Source organism: Mustela nivalis (assembly GCF_964662115.1).
Source record: "Mustela nivalis genome assembly, chromosome: 10".
Lineage (NCBI taxonomy): Eukaryota > Metazoa > Chordata > Mammalia > Carnivora > Mustelidae > Mustela > Mustela nivalis.
In genome coordinates this window covers 39,687,408-39,707,539 of record NC_139029.1, presented here as the reverse complement: position 1 = coordinate 39,707,539, position 20,132 = coordinate 39,687,408, and the positions used below count along the sequence as shown (strand labels likewise).

The 20,132-nt window shown below is 40.1% G+C and overlaps 1 protein-coding gene across 1 annotated transcript in view; it reads left to right on the top strand.

Moving 5' to 3' along the window:
* Positions 1-8,828, top strand: part of TXNDC12 (thioredoxin domain containing 12) — a 32,140-nt gene extending 23,312 nt beyond the window's left edge. Inside the window, exons 3-7 of the mRNA XM_082688469.1 lie at positions 2,357-2,409; positions 3,214-3,287; positions 5,330-5,399; positions 6,132-6,215; positions 7,972-8,828. Of these exons, the coding sequence (XP_082544595.1) occupies positions 2,357-2,409; positions 3,214-3,287; positions 5,330-5,399; positions 6,132-6,215; positions 7,972-8,051 (361 nt within the window). The 3' untranslated portion in view covers positions 8,052-8,828. The remainder of the gene's footprint in view (positions 1-2,356; positions 2,410-3,213; positions 3,288-5,329; positions 5,400-6,131; positions 6,216-7,971) is intronic.
* The last annotated feature ends 11,304 nt before the right edge of the window (positions 8,829-20,132 follow it).

The following is a 20,132-nucleotide window of genomic DNA, read 5'->3' as shown; positions in this document are numbered from 1 at the left end:
AGCTGTTGAGAGAAGGTAGTTTTGCGAAGGCTTCATAGAGGGGTTGATATTTGAACTGTCACTCTAGAACATGGGTCAAAAAGGGTCAAATATCAAATATTTTAGGCTTTGTAGGGGATAAGGTCTCTGTTGCAGCTTATTAATTATAGTGCCTTGTATCACAAAAATAGCCATATACAGTAAGTATACAACTGAGTATGAGTGCGTTTTAATAAAACTGCACTGAAGGGTGAATTATATTGAATTTTAACATCACAAGGTACTATTTCTTAGATCTGTTTTTCAAACATTTAAAAATGAAACTCCCAAGTCTGTTGCAGGGAGATAGGTAAGAGAGTTCAATGTAGTAAATGCAGTGATCATATACACTGTATGATGGTGTGGTGATACAGGGGTTGGATGAGGGAGAAAGCCAGTGGCTGCTTACATAGGACTCTCGTACAACTTGGGGTTTTAGCCTTGAGAGCTTAAGAGCTTCATCTGGCCAAGACTGGTTCAATAATCCACCACTGGCCAAGGTGGATTATGTTGTTCATCATCTTAAAAAAGAAAAATTTTTTTCTTCCTGATTATAAAAATTACATTTAATTATTAAAAAAAATTGGGGACGCCTGGGTGGCTCAGTTGGTTGGACAACTGCCTTCGGCTCAGGTCATGATCCCAGAGTCCCAGGATCAAGTCCCGCATCAGGCTCCCAGCTCCACGGGAAGTCTGCTTCTCCCTCTGACCTTCTCCTCGCTCATGTTCTCTCTCACTGTCTCTCTCTCAAATAAATAAATAAAATCTTAAAAAAAAAATTATTAAAAAAATTGGAAAATGCAGAAAAAAATATAGTAAAACCATAATCCCATCTTCTAGGGATAACTGCTATTATGTTTTGGTACGTTTCTTTCATTTCCTTTTAGGAATGAAAAAAAGTTTTTTGTATGTTACAGCTCTACAGAAGCAGGCAGTGGGCTGGATCAGGTATACAGACTGGTTGGCTAAAATCTGCTCTAGAAAGATAAATAGAAATTTTCTTGGGAGAGGAGGGAGCAAGGCATTCTTAAATGCTCTGTAAATGCATGGAGTCATTAAAAGGATGGGCTGCATTGTTGGTGATGCGTTTCTTGCTCATCAGGCAATCCTAGCCACTATTTGTTAATACTAGATATTTTGAATGTATTATAATTACATGTGATATATTAGATGGAATATGATATATTAGAATTCCTGGGTGAAATGGAGGTTTGGATTAGGCAACCTCTAAGGCCTTTAACAACCTCTGTTCTCTGATTCAAAGTTAGTTGATTATTGTTTTCGGATTGCCATCTTAAATTGAAGTAAACTTTAATGGTCAGAAAGAACACTGGTTTTGGAGCCAGAATTAATAAATTTAGCTAGTAAGTGGCAGAACCTAGATTTTATGTGGTCAGATATTTAATTTCTTAGAACTCTTAGTCTGTGTTTTCACCCTTCTTTTGTAAGAACAATAATATACCTCAAGATTGTTGTGAGGATTTTTTTTTTTTAAGATTTTACATATTTATTTGAAAGAGCGAGAACACGAATAGGGAAGGGTCAGAGGAAGAGGGAGAAACAGACTCCCTGCTGAACATGAGGAAGGAGTCCATCCCAGGACCTGAGATCATGACCTGAGCTGAAGGTGGATGCTTAACTGACTGAGCCACCTAGACACCCCTATATTTGTTCTTTAAATTTATTTTATTTTATTTTTATTATTTTTAAGATTTTATTTATTTATTTGACAGAGATCACAAGTAGGCAGAGAGGCAGGCAGAGAGAAAGAGAGGAGGAAGCAGGCTTCCCACTGAACAAAGAGCCTAATGCAGGGCTTGATCCCAGGACCCTGGGATCATGACCTGAGCTGAAGGCAGAGGCTTTAACCCACTGAGCCACCCATGCGCCCCTTTAAATTTCTTTTAAAGTAAGCTGTATGCCCTACGTGGGTCTTGAACTCAGGACTCCAAAATCAGAAGTCACATGTTTTTATTGTCTGAGCCAGCCAAGCACCCCTATTCTAGTTTTTAATTTGACATAGCAATGAAAAGTTTTATTAACTTTTTCAATGGTTATATAACATAATATTTAGAAGTACTGTAATTTGATGTTTCCTTCTCTTTTTGTCTTTTCTCCCTAGCTTTAAAACCCAAATTTGCAGAATTTACAGGAATGTCAAAACTTACTAATAATTGTACTACAGTAATCTATAATATTTAGGTTGCCTAAAAGTTTTCTTAATCTAAGTCCTACTACATTGTACATTAACCTTTCTCTTTATCAGGTGGTCATTTTATTAGGATAGACTTAAATAAGTGGAATTACTAGATTGTAATTTCTTTGTTTTCTTTTTAAGTGGGTTGCCTCTGATGGTGATTATCCACAAATCCTGGTGTGGAGCTTGCAAAGGTAAGTGCAAATAATTCAACCTCTAATGGGTTCTTAAATATTAACACTTAAAAAATAATAGCACAGACTTTGCCCCTGCATTGCTGATAGCTGTAAGGAATACCAAAGAAATATGTGACATAGATTTCTTGTCCCCAAGAAGTTTGCAGTTATCTATGCAAGGGATTGGAGGGAAAACAATGAGATATGGTTAGGGAGAGTATAGGATTAAGTGCTACAGTAGTCATATGGACAGTAAATGTAGGAGACTGAAATGTATAGAGACATGAGATGTGTTTAGGGAAGCTTCCTGAAAAAGGTGGAAACCAGAGTTATTTGTGACATGTGTTTTTCTGCTGGGCCAACTTGCTGCTTCCCAGTCAGCTTTTTTCTTTTGTTTGGTATGCTACACTCTACAGAATCCTAACTGGAAAAGGAGTATGAAATTAGTGCAAATAGTGTAATTATATATCTATATCTATATCTATATATATATGTTGTGATGTTACTTTATTGTCTATTACTTTAATAGGAGTTACTGAAATGTGGCTATAAAAAGCAAATAGAAATAATTGTTTTCATTTGTGTGCTATTATCCATATTTTATAAGTGGGATAAAAGCTTGAGAGAAATGAAGTCAGTCACTCTGGTGACATACCTGTGTGGGTAAGTGACAGAAGCATGACCAGAATTTAGGTGTCCTGATTTCTGGTTTTTAGGAGTTTAAAAAAGAAAAAAAAAGTTTCATTTATTTGAATCAACTTAGCAAATTAGGGTTTGGATTTGATGTTTTCGTGTATTCTAAGATATTTTTTCCCCTCTTAGCTTTGAAGCCCAAATTTGCTGAATCTACAGAAATTTCAGAACTTTCCCATAATTTTGTTATGGTGAATCTTGAGGTAAGACTTTGAGAGTTTCTCCTTTTGGCTATGATTTTAAGTCTTTGTTGTTTTAAAATGATCATCATTAATGGTATAAAATAATATTCAGCAGAGCTGTCTTCCTGTATACAGTGTTTTCCTCTTGATCTCTAATACTAAGGCTTGTGTGTCAGCTGTAGAAAGCTGTCCAGCCTCCACTTGTCAGAGGAAGAAGAGGAGAAATGGGATAAGATGACTACATTTTAAGGTCCCCTCAATCTTCGTCTAGGGTTATGACATGTTTTACATCATTGCATGGCTGTACTAGAGGTACATGCAAGACACAGATCCCTATGTGGTGCAGTTGAGCCCCTTCTCTGTGCTGGGCTTGTATGCACAATCTTCTGGTTTCTTCATTAGATAGCCTTTATGTACTTGGCATAGATTATAGGTCTGTTACTATCAAGTCAGATACCAAATTTTAGAAGGGATTTTTTTCAGCCGCTGGGACTCTATCTCTGAGAGCATCAGAGCATCTTGGGGACTGAAGGAATTAGGGACTTAGCCAAGTTCAGAGAGCCTAATAAGTGATAAGAATAGGTGCTGTGACCTAACTGCTGAGTTTTAGGCTGTACTCTGCAAGTGAGGGATGCTTGGATGCTCTATGATGAAACGTCTAGCCCTAAGTTTCTGTGAAGATAGCATTACTTAAACATAGGACTGGAAATCTTTTGAGGACACTAATGGGGAATGTTGAGGCAGGTAAAGGATTGTAAAGGATTGCTGTATGACTAGTGGATAGTCTGAATGCTGACACACCTCACTCAAGGCAAAATTATATTTGTTTGAAGAAATCCCATTTGACTCCTGAAATGGGATCCATACCAAAAATAACAACAATCAGCAATACTTTTGATTTCTTATGCATATGAACTTTTTATCACTTTCCAAGTTAGAACCATCACTCAAAGGAAACAAATGTCTTAACGGAACATTCTCCAAATTCAGACTTTTCTTCAAAAGAAAGCTATACCATGTGGTTATATCTCCTGGGAGGACTATAACTCCATAATTATAGCCAAAATATCAGTCTCATTAATTCATTGATTCAAGAAATACTGTGTGCAAGTCACTGATGTGGGTATTAGGAATCAGTGATGGAAAAACAGATAAAATTCCCCACCCTTACTGAAATTACATACGGGAAAATGAATTATAGGGAGGCAGACAAATCAGTTAAACAAAATATGTCAGGTGATGTTAAATGCTATGGCTAAAAATGAAGGATGGAGGGAATAATTTGCAATTTTAAATAGATGGTTAGGAAAAAAGGTGACATTTGAGCAAAGATTTGGATCAAAAAAGAGAGTAAGCCATGTGGATAATGAAGGAAGGAAGTCCTGGCAGAGGGTAAGAACAAGTGCAAAGGCCTGAGTGAGGTGCATGCCTGACTTGTTTAAGGACAGCAGCAGCAAGCAGGTCAGCATCATGGAAAAAGACTGAACAAAGGCTAGGACATAAAGTCAGAGAAGTGGCCAGGTGGCAGATTATGTATAGGCCTCTTAGGCCACTTGGGATTTGGGGTTTTACCCTGAGTGAGAGGGGGAGCCCCTGAAAGGTTTTTTGTTTTTGTTTTTGTTTTAAGATTTATTTACGGGACGCCTGGGTGGCTCAGTTGGTTGGACGACTTTCTTCAGCTCAGGTCATGATCCTGGAGTCCCGGGATCGAGTCCCACATCGGGCTCCAAGCTCCACGGGGAGTCTGCTTCTCTCTCTGACCTCCTCGCTCATGCTCTCTCATTGTCTCTCTCTCAAATAAATAAATAAATAAATATTTAAGATTTATTTACTTATTTGAGAGAGAGTCAGAGCCAGAGAGAGACAGCGGGGTGAAGGGGCCAAGGAAGATAGAGTCTTAAGCAGATTCTGCACTGAGCATGGCGCCTGACTTGGGGCTCAGTCTTACAACCCTGAGATCGCAACCTGAGCTGAAACCAAGACGGCACCACCCAGGCACCCCACCTCTGAAAGGTTTTGAAGAGGAAAAGGACATGATCTGACTTAAGGTTCATACTTAATAGGATGAAGAGGAGCCCAAGGATGAAGATTTCAGCCCTGATGGGGGTTATATTCCACGAATCCTTTTCCTGGGTAAGGTGAAAGATCTTAATCTGGGGATCTGTGATGTGCAGGGAGAGATAAAGGAATCAAGGCATCTTCTCTATTTAGCAAAACTATACGAGGATGGTTAAAAACAAAACAAACAAAAGCTAGTTTCAAGAGAACGGGGGAGTTCCCAATGCCAGAACTTCAAGTCTGAAAGGACTTTTCCATTAGCTAACTGTTTTTGTGAACAGTGACAGAGTACTGATCATCCATTATTCATTTGCGTATTAGCCATATGTCAAGCACTGGTAGGCACTACAGGGACAGAGATAAGCCACCATTCCTACTCTGTACTACAGTTGCACTCTGATCTCAGAGTACAACTGAGACAGCGGAATACTATAACCAAACAGATGTCTTTCCACAAACAATTTACAAAAGATGTTAAAATTTAGTGGCCATCTAATCTTTGCTCAGCATTCTGCTGGATTCTATAGGGGAGACAAATAGAAATGTAGAATCCCACCATCATCAAGAAGAAAGGGAGCATGCCAGGAAGAGAGAACAGCATAAGCCAAGGCATGGGGGACATGAGTTCAGGGAGCTGCAAGGAATTCACTGTGATTACAGCAGAAAACACAAGGGGTAAAGTGGTGAGAGAGTGGGCTGCAAAGATGGGCAGGTCTCATTTTCTAGAGGGCCTGATGTACTATATAGCATTTGAAATACCTCTTTGTTGTAATTATTGCAGTCCTTGTCCCATTTTGTCTATAATAGATCCCAGTGGCAAGGTCCATCCTGAAATCATCAATGAGAATGGAAACCCCAGCTACAAGTATTTCTACATCAGTGCCGAGCAAGGTATGGTTATGTTGAGAGAGAGAGGACGGAGAATTGCTGCTGTATTTAAGTAAAATGGAGCACATGCAAGGTCTATGGGAGGAGACTCGATGCTATGTGTTAGCTGAGCATCTCCAGCATGACTAGCTTTTGGCTAGAACCTGTGTAGAATATAGGAGAAAGATGAGACTGAGCCCGTTCCCTAGCTGCTTATAATGCAGTTTGGAGCTAACAGAACAGAATTCAGAGGAGGGAGAATGCCATTAGGTGATCAATCTAAAAGGTTTCATAAATAGGTAAGCTTTAACTGGACATAGAAGGATAAGAATTTGTCTCTATGGACATATGTGAGGACATTTCAAGCTATGGAAGCAAGGGTGGGGGTGTAGCCCAAGATGGAGAGTACGCAGGCTTGCCAGAGGACACAGTGACTGGACTGAATCCTGAAGAATGAGACCTAGCCAGCAGAAGAATGCAAAAAGCATATTCCAGGCAGAAAGAATAGCATCAGCACAAATAGGTGAAGGAAGGTTGAAATCATGTCAGGCCTTCTTGTTCTCTAATCCTTGAGCACAATCATTCTGGAGGCAGGAGGTTGGAATTCATGTTAAGTACTTTACCTGTTTTCCTTCCAGAGTTTCTCCTGTCTTCTATAAGGGGGTTTTTTGCTAAGTCGCCATGTGTCCCACATTGCCATGGTGTCAGGTTGTTGCTCACTTTACGTTCTGAGTCCTTGGAACTCCTGTTTCTCAGAATAGGGAGAGGAAGGAGATCTGGCAAGGAGATAAACTCGCCAGATCTCCTTCCTATGGGTAAAGAGAATGTCATCTTCCTTACCCAAATGCAGATCACTGGAGGCTGGCTAGCTAGATATTAGGTCCCAAGCTCTTGACCCTGGAGATTCACCTTCTCTTTAGAATTTCATCCAACTTGCCACTCCATCATCAACTTTTAATATGTGAGTCCAAATATGGACACAAGACCCTTGCTGAATCCCCCATGACTGATGTGGAACTGGAACACCAAGCCTGCCTTTACTAAAGGCTTCAGCACAGCAAAAGGGAAATAACGAACTACACTACTTGTCTCTTATGAGGTCATAGGCTGGCTTTCTGTGATTTACAGACTCTGGCTCAACCCAGCTCCTGGCCTGTCGCTGTGTGGAGAGCCTATACCAAAGCAACTGCCCTCCTTGAAGCTGTGTTGATAAGAAAAATGTCCTGAGATAGTTCGGCTCTTTTTTTTTGCCTGAGAACTTGGCTCCTTCTCAGTGTAGTTGGTGCTAGAAATGACTGCCTCCTTCATTGAAGATCATACCTCCTCTGAGTACACGCACATACTCACCTGTAACTTCCACAGGAAGTGAAATAAAGGCAGCATCCATCCAAAGAATATCATGGGATGGGCGGAGGGTGTTTTCTCTTCCCTTAATGATGACAAGTGAACATCTGTAGTCTGTGACAGGGATTCAGCCCTAATCCTGGAGGATAAGCCATAGTAACTGGTAGTATTTTTGTAGTATTACAGAATTTATAAAGCTCTTTTATTATCCATTCATTTGATTTTTTATAATAATCCTGTGTGAAGTAAGTAGCGTTCCCTCATTTTACAGATGGAGAAACAAATTCAAAGAGATAATTGACTTTCCAGGACTCAAATCCAGAATTAGATCCTGTGCTCCTGTAGTATTCCTCCTATAATAAAAATCTGTTAGTTGCCAAATGTCAGATATTAAAAACCTGCTTCATACTCTCTCCCCCCAATCTTTATTTCACAGTTGTTCAGGGGATGAAGGAAGCTCAGGAGAGGCTGACGGGAGATGCCTTCAGAGAGAAACATCTTGAAGATGAGTTATAACACGAATATATCCTTTCTTTCATCAGAGTTAGTGCTCTGGAAGGAAAGCAGCAGGGGAGGGAATATTGAGGAATCGCTCAGAACAATTAAACCAACCAGGAAACCTTGCTCCTGCCTCCATGGGGAGGAGCGCTCTCACTGTGGAAGACTTCTGCTGGCAGGAGCTGGTCTCCACGCTTGTGGATCCAGCAGAGTGTGGCAGACTTCCTTCTCCCGCCTCCTCCTAGGTGTCCGTCACTGAACGTAAAGAATGACAGCTTTTGACACAGAACTTGAGCCATTTGGAGTTGTACTCCTCACAGTTCAGTATTTGAATTTTTTTCTGTTTCCTCCCGCTTTATTCACCTTGGTGGTGAAAGGAGACCAGTAGCATCTTTTCTACAGTATTAAAATTACAGAAATAGTTCATCATTTAAAAAAATAAACCTAAAGGTAAAACAGTAATTCTACCCCCACTGAGGAGACCAGCCTATTTCTTCTCCTTTTCTCCTGGGAATAATCTTGGGCTTCTTCCTGAATCCTGGTAACTTCCATCCTCTTCTCCTGCTTGGGCTTCCCTGTTTGCACGCATGTGTATGCAGGAATGGCTGTGTGTTTGGACTCAGCCCCAGCTGGAAGCATGCTTTCCCCTGGTACTGTTGCAGAAACAGAAACCTTCAAGCCCTAGGTGGAGCCATTTTTGTCAAGTCGTCAACTGTATTTTTGTACTGAGGTTAACAAAAAAATTTAAAAAATACTAATTGTTCTATTCAACTTTAATAAAACTTTGAAAGGAAATGAGTTGTGATGGCCTTTTTGTTATTGGAGAATGGAGGGAGGGATGGAGATCACTTCAGGAAGAAAACTAACCATGAGGGCCTGATCTAGGATTCCTCCCACTCCTGCTCCTCCTACATTTAAATGGGCATCAGAGCTCTTCTGCTCTTTAAATAGCTGAATTCCTTCACTGTTACTGTTACTGTTTTCCTGCAGGGCAAGCTTTTTCTATTTCCTGGACTATCTATTATGACAGCCTCTTAACTTGCCTTCTTTTTTTTTTTTTTAAACATTTGTTTTTTTTTTTAAAGATTTTATTTTTTTATTTGACAGAGAGAGATCACAAGTAGGCAGAGAGGCAGGCAGAGAGAGAGAGGAGGAAGCAGGCTCCCTGTGGAGCAGAGAGCCTGATGCGGGACTCGATCCCAGGACCCTGAGATCATGACCTGAGCCGAAGGCAGTGGCTTAACCCACTGAGCCACCCAGGCGCCCCTTAACTTGCCTTCTTATGCCCAGTACTCTCTCCTCCTACAATCCATCCTCCTTGCTTCCCACCCCCATCTTCTCAAAATGCATATGTGACAGGGTCACTCCCCTGTTTAAAGTCTTTCTTGTTGCCTCAAGGCAGTAGTATTAACATGAGATATTTGGGCTTCCGGTAAGTGTGTGTGTGTGTTATCTTACTTTGCATTTAGTTCTAACAGCCCTATGAGGAAGTTATATAACAATCTTCATTTTATAGAATAATATGAAGTATAAAATGAAACCGAGGCACAGAAGAAAGTCGAGATCTTTACCATGGTCTTTAAAAAGCTGCCTGCTTGGGCACCTGGGTGGCTCAGTAGGTTAAAGCCTCTGCCTTCTGCTCAAGTCATGATCCCAGGGTCCTGGGATTGAGCCCCGCATCATCATCATCATCATCATCATCATCATCATCATCATCATCATCGGGCTCTCTGCTCAGCAGGGAACCTGCTTCTTCTTCTCTCTGCCTGCTTCTCTGCCTACTTGTGATCTTTGTCTGTCAAGTAAAAAAAAAAAAAAAAAAAAAAAGCTGCCTGCTTCTTCAGCTGCATTTGTTCCTTTCATGTCTTTACATTTCGTGTCGTGACACCAAATTTGTTCAAGTTCTCCTCACAACATGCTTTTTTATGCTTTTGTGTCTTTGCTTGGCTTGCTTCCACTGCTCCCTCTTCCTTAGAGTCTTTCCTGACCTTTCTCATGAGGAGAAAGTATCCCCTGTACCTACTCCCATAAGCACATCAGTCCTGGCCTCACACTACATTACATTATAGTTCTCTGCACATCTGTGGCTGTTACCAGGTGGCCATGCTTCTCTAGGGCAGAGGACCTCTGCCCTGTGTACCAAGGTCCCAGAATGTAGTTCAAGTCAATTGTCAACCTCTCTGGTAGGTTCCGTTCATCTATTCTCTTTATAGTTCTGTGGGATAGGTATTGTTAGCCTCATTAATGGAAAAGGAAACCATGGAGAGGGAATTGATTTGCCCACAATTTCTAGACTAAGTAAATACTGAATTCTAACCATGCTTATCATACTTCAAACTCATGCTTTTTTCCGACCACACATTGCATTACCTCCCTTATGTCCCAAGGTGTGACTCAGAACAGGAGTTTTCAATCTGGGGTACAGAGAGATACATAAACACAGAAACTTAAGTGAATTGATATTCAGCTCATTTTTCTTAAAACTGATTTCCCAGGATTCCTCAAAAAATTAAATATAGAATTACTGTAGGATGCACCAGGTCCACTTCTGGGTATATACCCAAAAGAACTGAATGCAGAGATTTGAATGGCCTTTTTCATAGCCTTTTTCGTGATAGCCAAAAGATGGAAGCAATTCAAGCATACCTTCGTGGATGAATGGATAAACAAAATGTGATGTATGCATACAACAGAATGTTATTCAGTCTTAGAAAAGAAGGAAATTCTGAGGCATGCTATAACATCAATGAACCTTGAAGACATAGTTATGCTAAGTAAAACAAGCCAGTAACAAAAAGGATAAATATTGTATGGGTACACTCATATGGGGTATCAGTCAAATTCATAGTTGAAGTAGAATGTGGTTGCCAGGGGCTGAGAAAAAGGGGAAATGGGGAACTAGTGTTTACAGAATTTCAGTTGAGAAAGATGGTAAAATTTTGGAGATGGACAGTGGTGATGGTTGCATAATGATGTGAATGTATTTAATGCCATAGACGTGTACACTTAAAAGTGGTTTAAATGGTAACTTTTTAGGTATATATATTAACCACGATTTTAAAAAGTTTTCCCAGGAAGTGTTATCATTCCCTACTCCATTTTCATTATTCACTTTTCCCCACTTTACTGGGGAGGGGGGGGAAGCATACCTCTCTCTTTGAATCTTGATGGGGTGCATTGCTCTATCGTGTAAAAACCTCTGAGGGTACCAAACAAAGGAAAACTGAAATATTCTAAGCTTCCATGATTAAAGCTTTTTGTCCTGTCCCTAGTTCTGTCTTAAGCATAGTTGTATTAGGAGCAAAATTTGACATTAGAAATGAACAGTTTGCCCCATTTGGAGCTGTTCTGAATTCAGACAAGTTGTATAGTGGAGAGGTTGAAAATTTTCTTCTTCCATTCCCCAATTATTATTTAGAAAGGCATCTCTCCCAAGGGAGAATTCTAAGGAAGGATAGAAGAAAGTTTGAAGTCATCTGGTTGGCAAACTCAGGGCAAGTCTTCATCTTTTAGAATTCAGAATTAATCTTGGAATTTGGAGCTAGGATAGTTGTCAATAGAGATTCATGTTACCGTGTTTATTTGAACTGAAAAATTGAATTACAATGTTGCCCCTGGGCAAAGACTTAAAGAGCTACTTCACAAAAGAATATATATGAGTAGCAATAAGCATATGAAAATGTATGATATTATCAGACATCAGAGAAATGCAGATTTAGAGCTAGAAGATAGCATTTCCTACCTACCGGAATTGCTAAAATTACAAAGACTGATGATACCAAGTGTTGGAGAGGATTTGGAGCAACTCTTGTATACTGCTGGTGGGAATGTAAAAGGGTACAACCACTGTGGTAAACAGTTTGGGAGTTTATAAAGTTAAAAATGCACTTACTATGTAACCCACCAATTCCGATATCATGACTATATGGATTATATGAAACAGAGGTCCACAAACAAAGTTGTAGGAGTGCTTGGGTGCTCAATTGGTTAAGCAGCTACCTTCGGCTCAGGTCATGAATCCAGGTTCCTGGGATCAAATCCCACATCAGGCTTCCTGCTTAGCGGGGAGACTGCTTCTCCCTTTCCTTCTACCTGCGGATCCTCCTGCTTGTGCTCTATCAAATAAATTTTAAGAATCTTAAAACCCACAAAAACTTGTACAAGAATGTTCATAACAACTTTATTCATAATATCCAAAATCTGGAAACAACCTAAAAGTCTATCAACAAATAAATGGATAAATAAGGATACCTCTCAGAATAAAAAAGAACAAAAACTACTGATACATGAACAACACGGATGCATTCTTGAAAACATGCTGTGTGAAAAAATAGACCATAAAAAAGAAGAATACATGTATATGAAGTTTCGGGACAGGCGAAACTTACCTATAGTCTAAGAAATCAAATAGTGGTTACCTGGGAGGCAGGCAGAAGGGGGTGGCGGGGATGGGGCAGCGGTCACAGGAGGGAATCAACTTGTAATGGCACAGGAGGGAACTTTCTGTGGTGACGGAAGTGCTGGTTACATAGGCATATACATTTGACAAAACTCATTGTACTGTAAACACACATTTTATTGTATGTAATTTATATGCCAATATATTCAATTTTAAAACACCTATTCCAAATCTCCAAACTGAAGTCTCTGAAGAAAGTCTGATGCAGCTGATTGATTTAACAGTCAAGACCGACTTGGCCAATTAGGTAATACATAAAACTTTTCCCATAAATTGAATGAAAACCAAGTGTTTGATTAAAACATACTTAAATCACATAAGATAAATAGATTTTGTTAAAGTATATTTTTTAAAGTTTTTATTTAAATTCCAGTTAACATACAGCATCATGTTTCAGGTGTACAATATAGTGATTCAGCACTTCCATACAACACCATTGAACTGAAAAATGGAATTACGATGTTGCCCCTAGGCAAAGACTTAAAGAGCTACTTCACAAAAGAATATATATGAGTAGCCAATAAGCATATGAAAATGTATGATATTATCAGACATCAGAGAAATGCAGATTAGAGCTAGGAGATAGCATTTCCTACCTACTGGAATTGCTAAAATTGAAAATCCCATGCGCCCACCTTAATCTCCATCACTTATTTTACCCATCCCCCACCTGCCTCCCCTCAAAGTATATCAGATTGGCAAAGATTTTCTTAGCCATTTCTGAGGAATTGGGTTATACAGTATACCTCAAAGGCAAGGAAAAAATCTGAGATGTAGTTAACAAGTATTTTATAAGTCTTTGTGGCATACTTCCCAGAAACTGAGAAGGAAAATGACTAATGAATGAGCAACAAATTCTTTCACAAAGTAGATGTTTTCTACTTCTTTGCTTACAACGTGATTGAAAGATGACCTAATTGAATTATCAACTAATATATAATTTGACATTTTTGATGTTAGAGCACTGTGATTTGGGGGCATATCACTCAGTTAAGAGTTGAAAGAATTTGGGTGCGTGGGTGGCTCAGTGGGTTAAGCCTCTGCTTTCGGCTCAGGTCATGATCCCAGGGTCCTGGGATAGAGCTCCACATCGGGCTTTCTGCTCAGCCGGGAGCCTGTTTCCTCCTCTCTCTGTCTGTCTGCCTCTCTGCCTGCATGTGATCTCTCTCTCTCTGTCAAATAAATAAATAAAATCTTAAAAAAAAAAAAGTTGAAAGAATTTAATGCCATCGCAGTATCAAAACTCCTTCCATTCCCATGTATTTATTTATGTGAATATTTCTCAGCATTTATATTTCTTTTTATTTTTTTTTATTTTCAGCATAACAGTATCATTATTTTTTCACCACACCCAGTGCTCCATGCAATCCGTGTCCTCTATAATACCCATCACCTGGTACCCCGACCTCCCACCCCACCGCCACTTCAAACCCCTCAGATTGTTTTTCAGAGTCCATAGTCTCTCATGATTCACCTCCCCTTCCAATTTACCCCAACCCCCTTCTCTCTAACTCCCCATGTCCTCCATGCTTTTTGTTATGCTCCACAAATAAGTGAAACCATATGATAATTGACTCTCTCTGCTTGACTTATTTCACTCAGCATATATTTCTAAAAATAATAACTAGTGTAAGAAAAATTGTTTGAAACTTTTAATGTTCTTGTAGAGCATTTTTGTAACAAGCTTGCATAAAGGGTTTTCTGATTTTCCAAGAGACTATAACTTAATTTGGTTTACCATTTACTATTAAAAAGGGTACAGACATTTTACAACTCAATGGAGTTAGATGTTAACTTATAAGAAAACTAATAAGATGAAAATGATTTTTTTCCCAGGGAGAAGATAACCTTAAATGTGATGGCTCTATTGCCTTTAGATCACTAACCAGTTTTGTATTTGATTTAGCAGCCTTCTTTCAGGATTCCTTTTTGTTACTGACAATAAAGATGGACATTTCTTATATCCTCCTTTGAATGGGTTGTATCATTTTGCTGGTCCTCATTAATGAGTTAATAAAAAATTTGCAGGTGCTCAGAAACTGAGAATGAGGTTTTTTTACATTTTGAGAATTGCTTTTGATATAAAAATTAATGCTGAATCCCACTAGCCATAAGTAACATTCTTCCCTCAGATACATGAACCATATTTTTAAAAAGTTTTGTCACTGATAGATGGACTTCCAATAAAGTTTTACTTTTATATTTAATAATTAATGCTTATTGGGTTTTTTTTTTTAAGATTTTATTTATTTATTTGACAGAGAGAGAGATCACAAGTAGTCAGGGAGGCAGGCAGAGAGAGAGGAGGAAGCAGGCTCTCTGAGGAGCAGAGAGCCCGATGTGGGGCTCAGGGATCATGACCTGAGCTGAAAGCAGAGGCTTTAACCCACTGAGCCACCCAGGCACTTCAATGCTTATTGTTTTGATTGATTCTTATAGTGATAACTGAATCTGGAAAAATGTTTAAAAATTTTTTAAATTAAAAAAAATTGTTGGGTGCCTGGGGGGCCCAGTTGGTTAAGCGACTGCCTTTGGCTCAGGTCATGATCCTGGAGTTCCAGGATGGAGTCCTGCATCAGGTTCCCTCCTTGGCAAGGATTCTGCTTCTCTCTCTGACCATGCCCCTTCTCATCCCCTCTAATAAATAAAGAGAGAATTCTCTCTCTAATAAATAAATAAATAGAATCTTTAAAAAAAATTGTTAACTTCTACGTTTTTAGCTGAGGTTCCCCTGAAAGCCAGGCCTGAGATAAGACCTTCTATACAAGTCATGTATTTCAGTAAGAGATTCTAGAGAACAGGAGTGGGAAGCTGGGGAGAGTGAAGCATAGGAGGGATAACTAAAATAGGGTTTATTATTGAGCTGGTCAAGGATTGCCTCAGAGAAGTTAATTTCCTGAGGGAATATACATACAGAGGTAATAGCCTTGAGGCAGAAAGCAAGACATAAGCAAAGGCCGCACTTTTTTTTTTTTTTAAAGATTTTATTTATTTATTTGACAGAGATCACAAGTAGGCAGAGAGGCAGGCAAAGAGAGAAAGCAGGTCCCCACTGAGCAGAGAGCCAGATGTGGGGTTCGATCCCAGGACCCTGGGATCATGACCTGAGCTGAAGGCAGAGGCCTTAACCCACTGAGCCACCCAGGAGCCCTGCAAATGCTGCACTTTTTTTTTTTGCTACCCTACAATCCAGTAATTGCACTACTAGTTATTCACCCAACACCCCACGATACAAAAATACAGATTCAAAGGGGTATATGCACCTGATATTTATAGCAGCATTATCAACAATAGCCAAATTATGGAAATAGCCCAAATGTCCATCGACTAATGAATAGATAAAGAAGATGTGGTAGATATACAATGAAATATTACTCAGTCATCAAAAAGGATGAAATCTTGCCATTTTCAATGATGTGGATAGAGCTAGAGGGTATTATGCTAAGGGAACTAAGTCAGTCAGAGAGAGGCAAATGCCATATGATTTCACTCATGTGGAATTTAAGTAGCAAAACATGAACATACAGGAGGGGGAAAGAAAAGAAGGAAATAAATCACAGAGACTCTTTTTTTTTTTTTTAAATCATAGAGACTCGTAATGATAGAGAACAAACTGAGGGTTGATGGAGGGAGGTAGGTAGGGGATGGGGTAGATGGGTGATGGGGTTTAAGGAGGGCGTTTGTGATGAGCACTGGGTGTTGTGTGTAAGTGATGAACCACTGACTTCTACTCCTGAAAGCAGTATTGCACCGTATGTTAACCAACTAGAATTTAAATAAAAAATCGAAAAAAAAGAGATAAGGAAATGCAGTTATAGCTACGTGTCAACCTTCTAATATAACAGGTCGCTGCAGCAACAGCTAAAGGGGAGAGAAAGAGGGTAAAGGATTGTAAAACAAGACATGAAAGTTATTTAACATAGCTTCTTACAGTCAGAGGAAATTTTAGCATTTTTTTAAAAGATTTTATTTATTTATCGGTGGGGGGGCGCAGAGAGCGAACACAGGCAGACAGAATGGCAGGCAGAGGCAGAGGCAGAGGGAGAAGCAGGCTCCCCGCTGAGCAAGGAGCCCGATGTGGGACTCCATCCCAGGACACCGGGATCATGACCTGAGCCGAAGGCAGCTGCTTAACCAACTGAGCCACCCAGGCATTCCGGAAATTTTAGCATTTTAATTCCAATTAAGGGCATAGTTTTACTATAGAGAAGTATGGCATGGTGATCAATAAAATATTTTAAAGTATATAAAACATTTCATTAAGTTAAAATTCTGTGAGTAGAGTGAGGAAAAAACAAGTTTAAAGGAGGAATTATGATATCAAATTTAAAGCTGTTAAGAAGAGCTTGTGTATGTATTAGTTTTAAGTGGATAAAGTAGGCCAGAAATTATGTCCTTTACAGTTATTTAAATAATGAAATTTTAAATATCAAGTTAAAGGTGTCAGCTTTAAAGTACATAGTTTTCCAAAATTCTTTCAAGGATTGTTCAACCTAAATTTCTTTTAAGACTACTGATTCCAAACATTCTTCATCTGGTAATGTAAATATTTATATAGCACTATGTGCCAGAAACTGTTCTTAACCTTCTTGTGATATTTACTCATTTGATCCTAATAACAACCTGATGGATTTGGTTCTATTACCATCATTATCATCTCTGCTTTATTGTTAGGGAAACTGAGGCACACTTATCCAAGATAGTAGGTATCAGAACTGGGATTTGAATGTAGGCAGTTTGGTGAATCCATGTTTTTGGTTTTGGTTTTTTTTTTTTTTTTAATATTCTTATTTTATTTTTTAAAAAAGATTTTTATTTATTTGTTTGACAGACAGAGATCACTAGTAGACAGAGAGGCAGGCAGACAGAGAAGAAGGGAAGCAGGCTCCCCGCTGAGAAGAGAGCCAATGTGGGGCTCGATCCCAGGACCCTGGGATCATGACCTGAGCCGAAGGCAGAGGCTTTAACCCACTGAGCCACCGAGGCACCCCTGTTTTTTGTTTTTTAAAGATTTTATTTATTTATTTGAAACATAGAGAGAGACCACAAGTAAGCAGAGCAGTGGGCAGAGAGAGAGGGGGAAGCAGGCTCCCTGCAGAGCAGAGAATCCAATGCAGGGCTAGATCCCAGGACCCTGAGATCATGACCTGAGCCGAAGGCAGAGACTTAACCCACTGAGCTCCCCAGGTGCCCCAAACCCATGTTTTTAACCACTATATCATCCGATGCAATTTCTAGTCAAGCAACTCAAGGAATGGATCAATACCTATGCTGTATAGTGGGTCTACATTTTCAGGATAACTAATACAGTTACAAAAAAAGGGAACATAATTGTAGATTCCAAAATTTTTTTTCTCAAACCCCACTCTTCATGAAAACAGAATTTTTTTAGAGTCAGATCTGAGATTTTTCAAGTATTTGAGATTTAAACTGCCTGCTTTTTAAATTTTTCTTTTCTTTCTTTTTTTTTTAAAGATTTATTTATTGGGATACCTGGGTGGCTCAGGCAGTTAAGCGGCTGCCTTTGGATCACGTCATTGATCCCAGAGTCCTGGAATGAAGTCCTGCATGGGGCTCCTTTCTCAGCAGGGAGCCTGCTTCTCTCTCTGCCTGCCACTGCCCCTGCTTGTGCGTGCTCTCTCTCTCTCTGACAAACAAATAAATAAAATCTTAAAACACAAATAAATTTTTTAAAAGATTTATTTATTTATTTTAGTGGGGAAGTGTAGAGGGAGAGAGAGAATCTTGAGCAGATTCCTTGCTGAGCGTAGAGCACCGTAGAGGACTCTATTCCACAACTGTGAGATCACAACCTGAGCCGAAATCAAGAGTCGGACCCTGAGGCGACTGAGCCACCAGCCACCCACATTTTTATTCTCTTATCCCTTGAGTGACATCTAAATCTCAGAGAATTATGCAGTGTCATGACATCAGATAGGACACATTGCCTGTGCTCACATCTTCTGAGATGTAGGGTATCCTACCTTGTCCTGGCACATCCTTCCATGAAAGCATCTGTTGAGATGTCTACTTTCCAACAGCTTCCAGTGGCCAGTCCACTCACTCTCTTCCTTTATCTTGTCAGCAAGACCCCTCTGGCTCTATCAGCTCCTCAGTACCACTTCCATTCCCTTCTGTGGTCAGGAAAATGTGACCTCCCTGCTGGGCCACTCAAGGTCCTGAGGAGCAGGACAGCATCAGGGCTATGGCTCCCTGTAATTCATCTTCTCCAGGACTAGTGCTGCTGAGTGTCCACTTTGCCAGCAGAAGCAACCAACGTTGAGCCTCCGGACTTGGTGCCACAATCCAGAGCCTCCAGCCAGGCACTGAATCAAAATCCATTCAATTACACTGGTTGCCACCTATCATGGACGAAAAGAGTGATTTGACTTTATTGGAGGAGAGTCTTTTTTTTTTTTTTCCTAAGATTTTACTTATTTATTTGTCAGAGAAAGAGACAGAGGGAGGAGAGACAAGCAGGGGGAGAGACAGGCAGAGTGAGAAGCAGAATCCCTGCTGGGCAGGGAGCCCAATGTGGGACTTGATTCCAGAACCCTGGGATCATGACCTGAGCCGAAGGCAGACGCTTAACTGACTGAGCCACCCAGGGGTCCCTGGAAGAGAGTCTTGATCTGGATTTCTCTCCCACTAAAGCTTCTTTCTACTATAGCATCACCCTTGGTGGATTTACAGACTGCTTTGTTTACCATCATGCTACCTTGCTCAATATTGCCTTTGAGCAGTGAACTCACTTTCCAGCAATGCTTGCGTGAGAGACCTGAACTGGAAACTGTTGGGGGAAGAACTGGCAGAGCATAAGTCCTCCATTTTGTTGGCAGGACCTTGCAGGTAAGACATGGCTCTGGGGCTAAGAATTCCGGCAGCAGCTTCCTGATCCCAGCTTGTAGCAATGGTTGTGTATTCCAGGAGGACAGTGGCCTCCTTATCCCCAGATTACAGCCAAGGTGGTATGACCCTGGAACCAGAACCTAGGAGGCTAGATTCCTGATTCTCCACCTTCCCTATTGATGTAAAATTTTTATGTCCATTTTCAGGACAGACTATGATGTTGTGGGAGTCAATCCTTGAGGTCCAGCCCAGTAACTTTTCCTATAGACCTCCTGCTGATTTTTGGGGTACCTAATTCTCTGTATTAAAGGATTTTCTGACTAAAATAGTTAGAATTGCTCCTATTAACCACAACAGAACCATACTGGTTATAGTGGTAGACTTTTTAATTAAGATATCACATATACAGGGGCACCTGGGTGTCTCAGTGGGTTAAAGCCTCTGCCTTCGGCTCAGGTAATGATCCCAGGGTTCTGGGATGGAACCCTGCATTGGGTTCTCTGCTCCGCGGGGAGCCTGCTTTCTCCTCTCTCCCTGCTGCCTCTCTGCCTACTTGTGATCTCTGTCTGTCAAATAAATAAATAAAGTCTTTAAAAAAAAATCACATATACAAGTGTGACTCCAAGTTCATCACTTCAAGGTTCTAGATTTGTAACTGGATGTAGTAAATGAAGAGACTTGGGGTTACACCACCTTTAGTGAGCAGGTAATTGCCCTTTGAGTTGCATTATATTAATTGGGATTTTTCTGAAGTGTAAATATGGAGCAGGGAAAGGACAGAGTTCATGTAG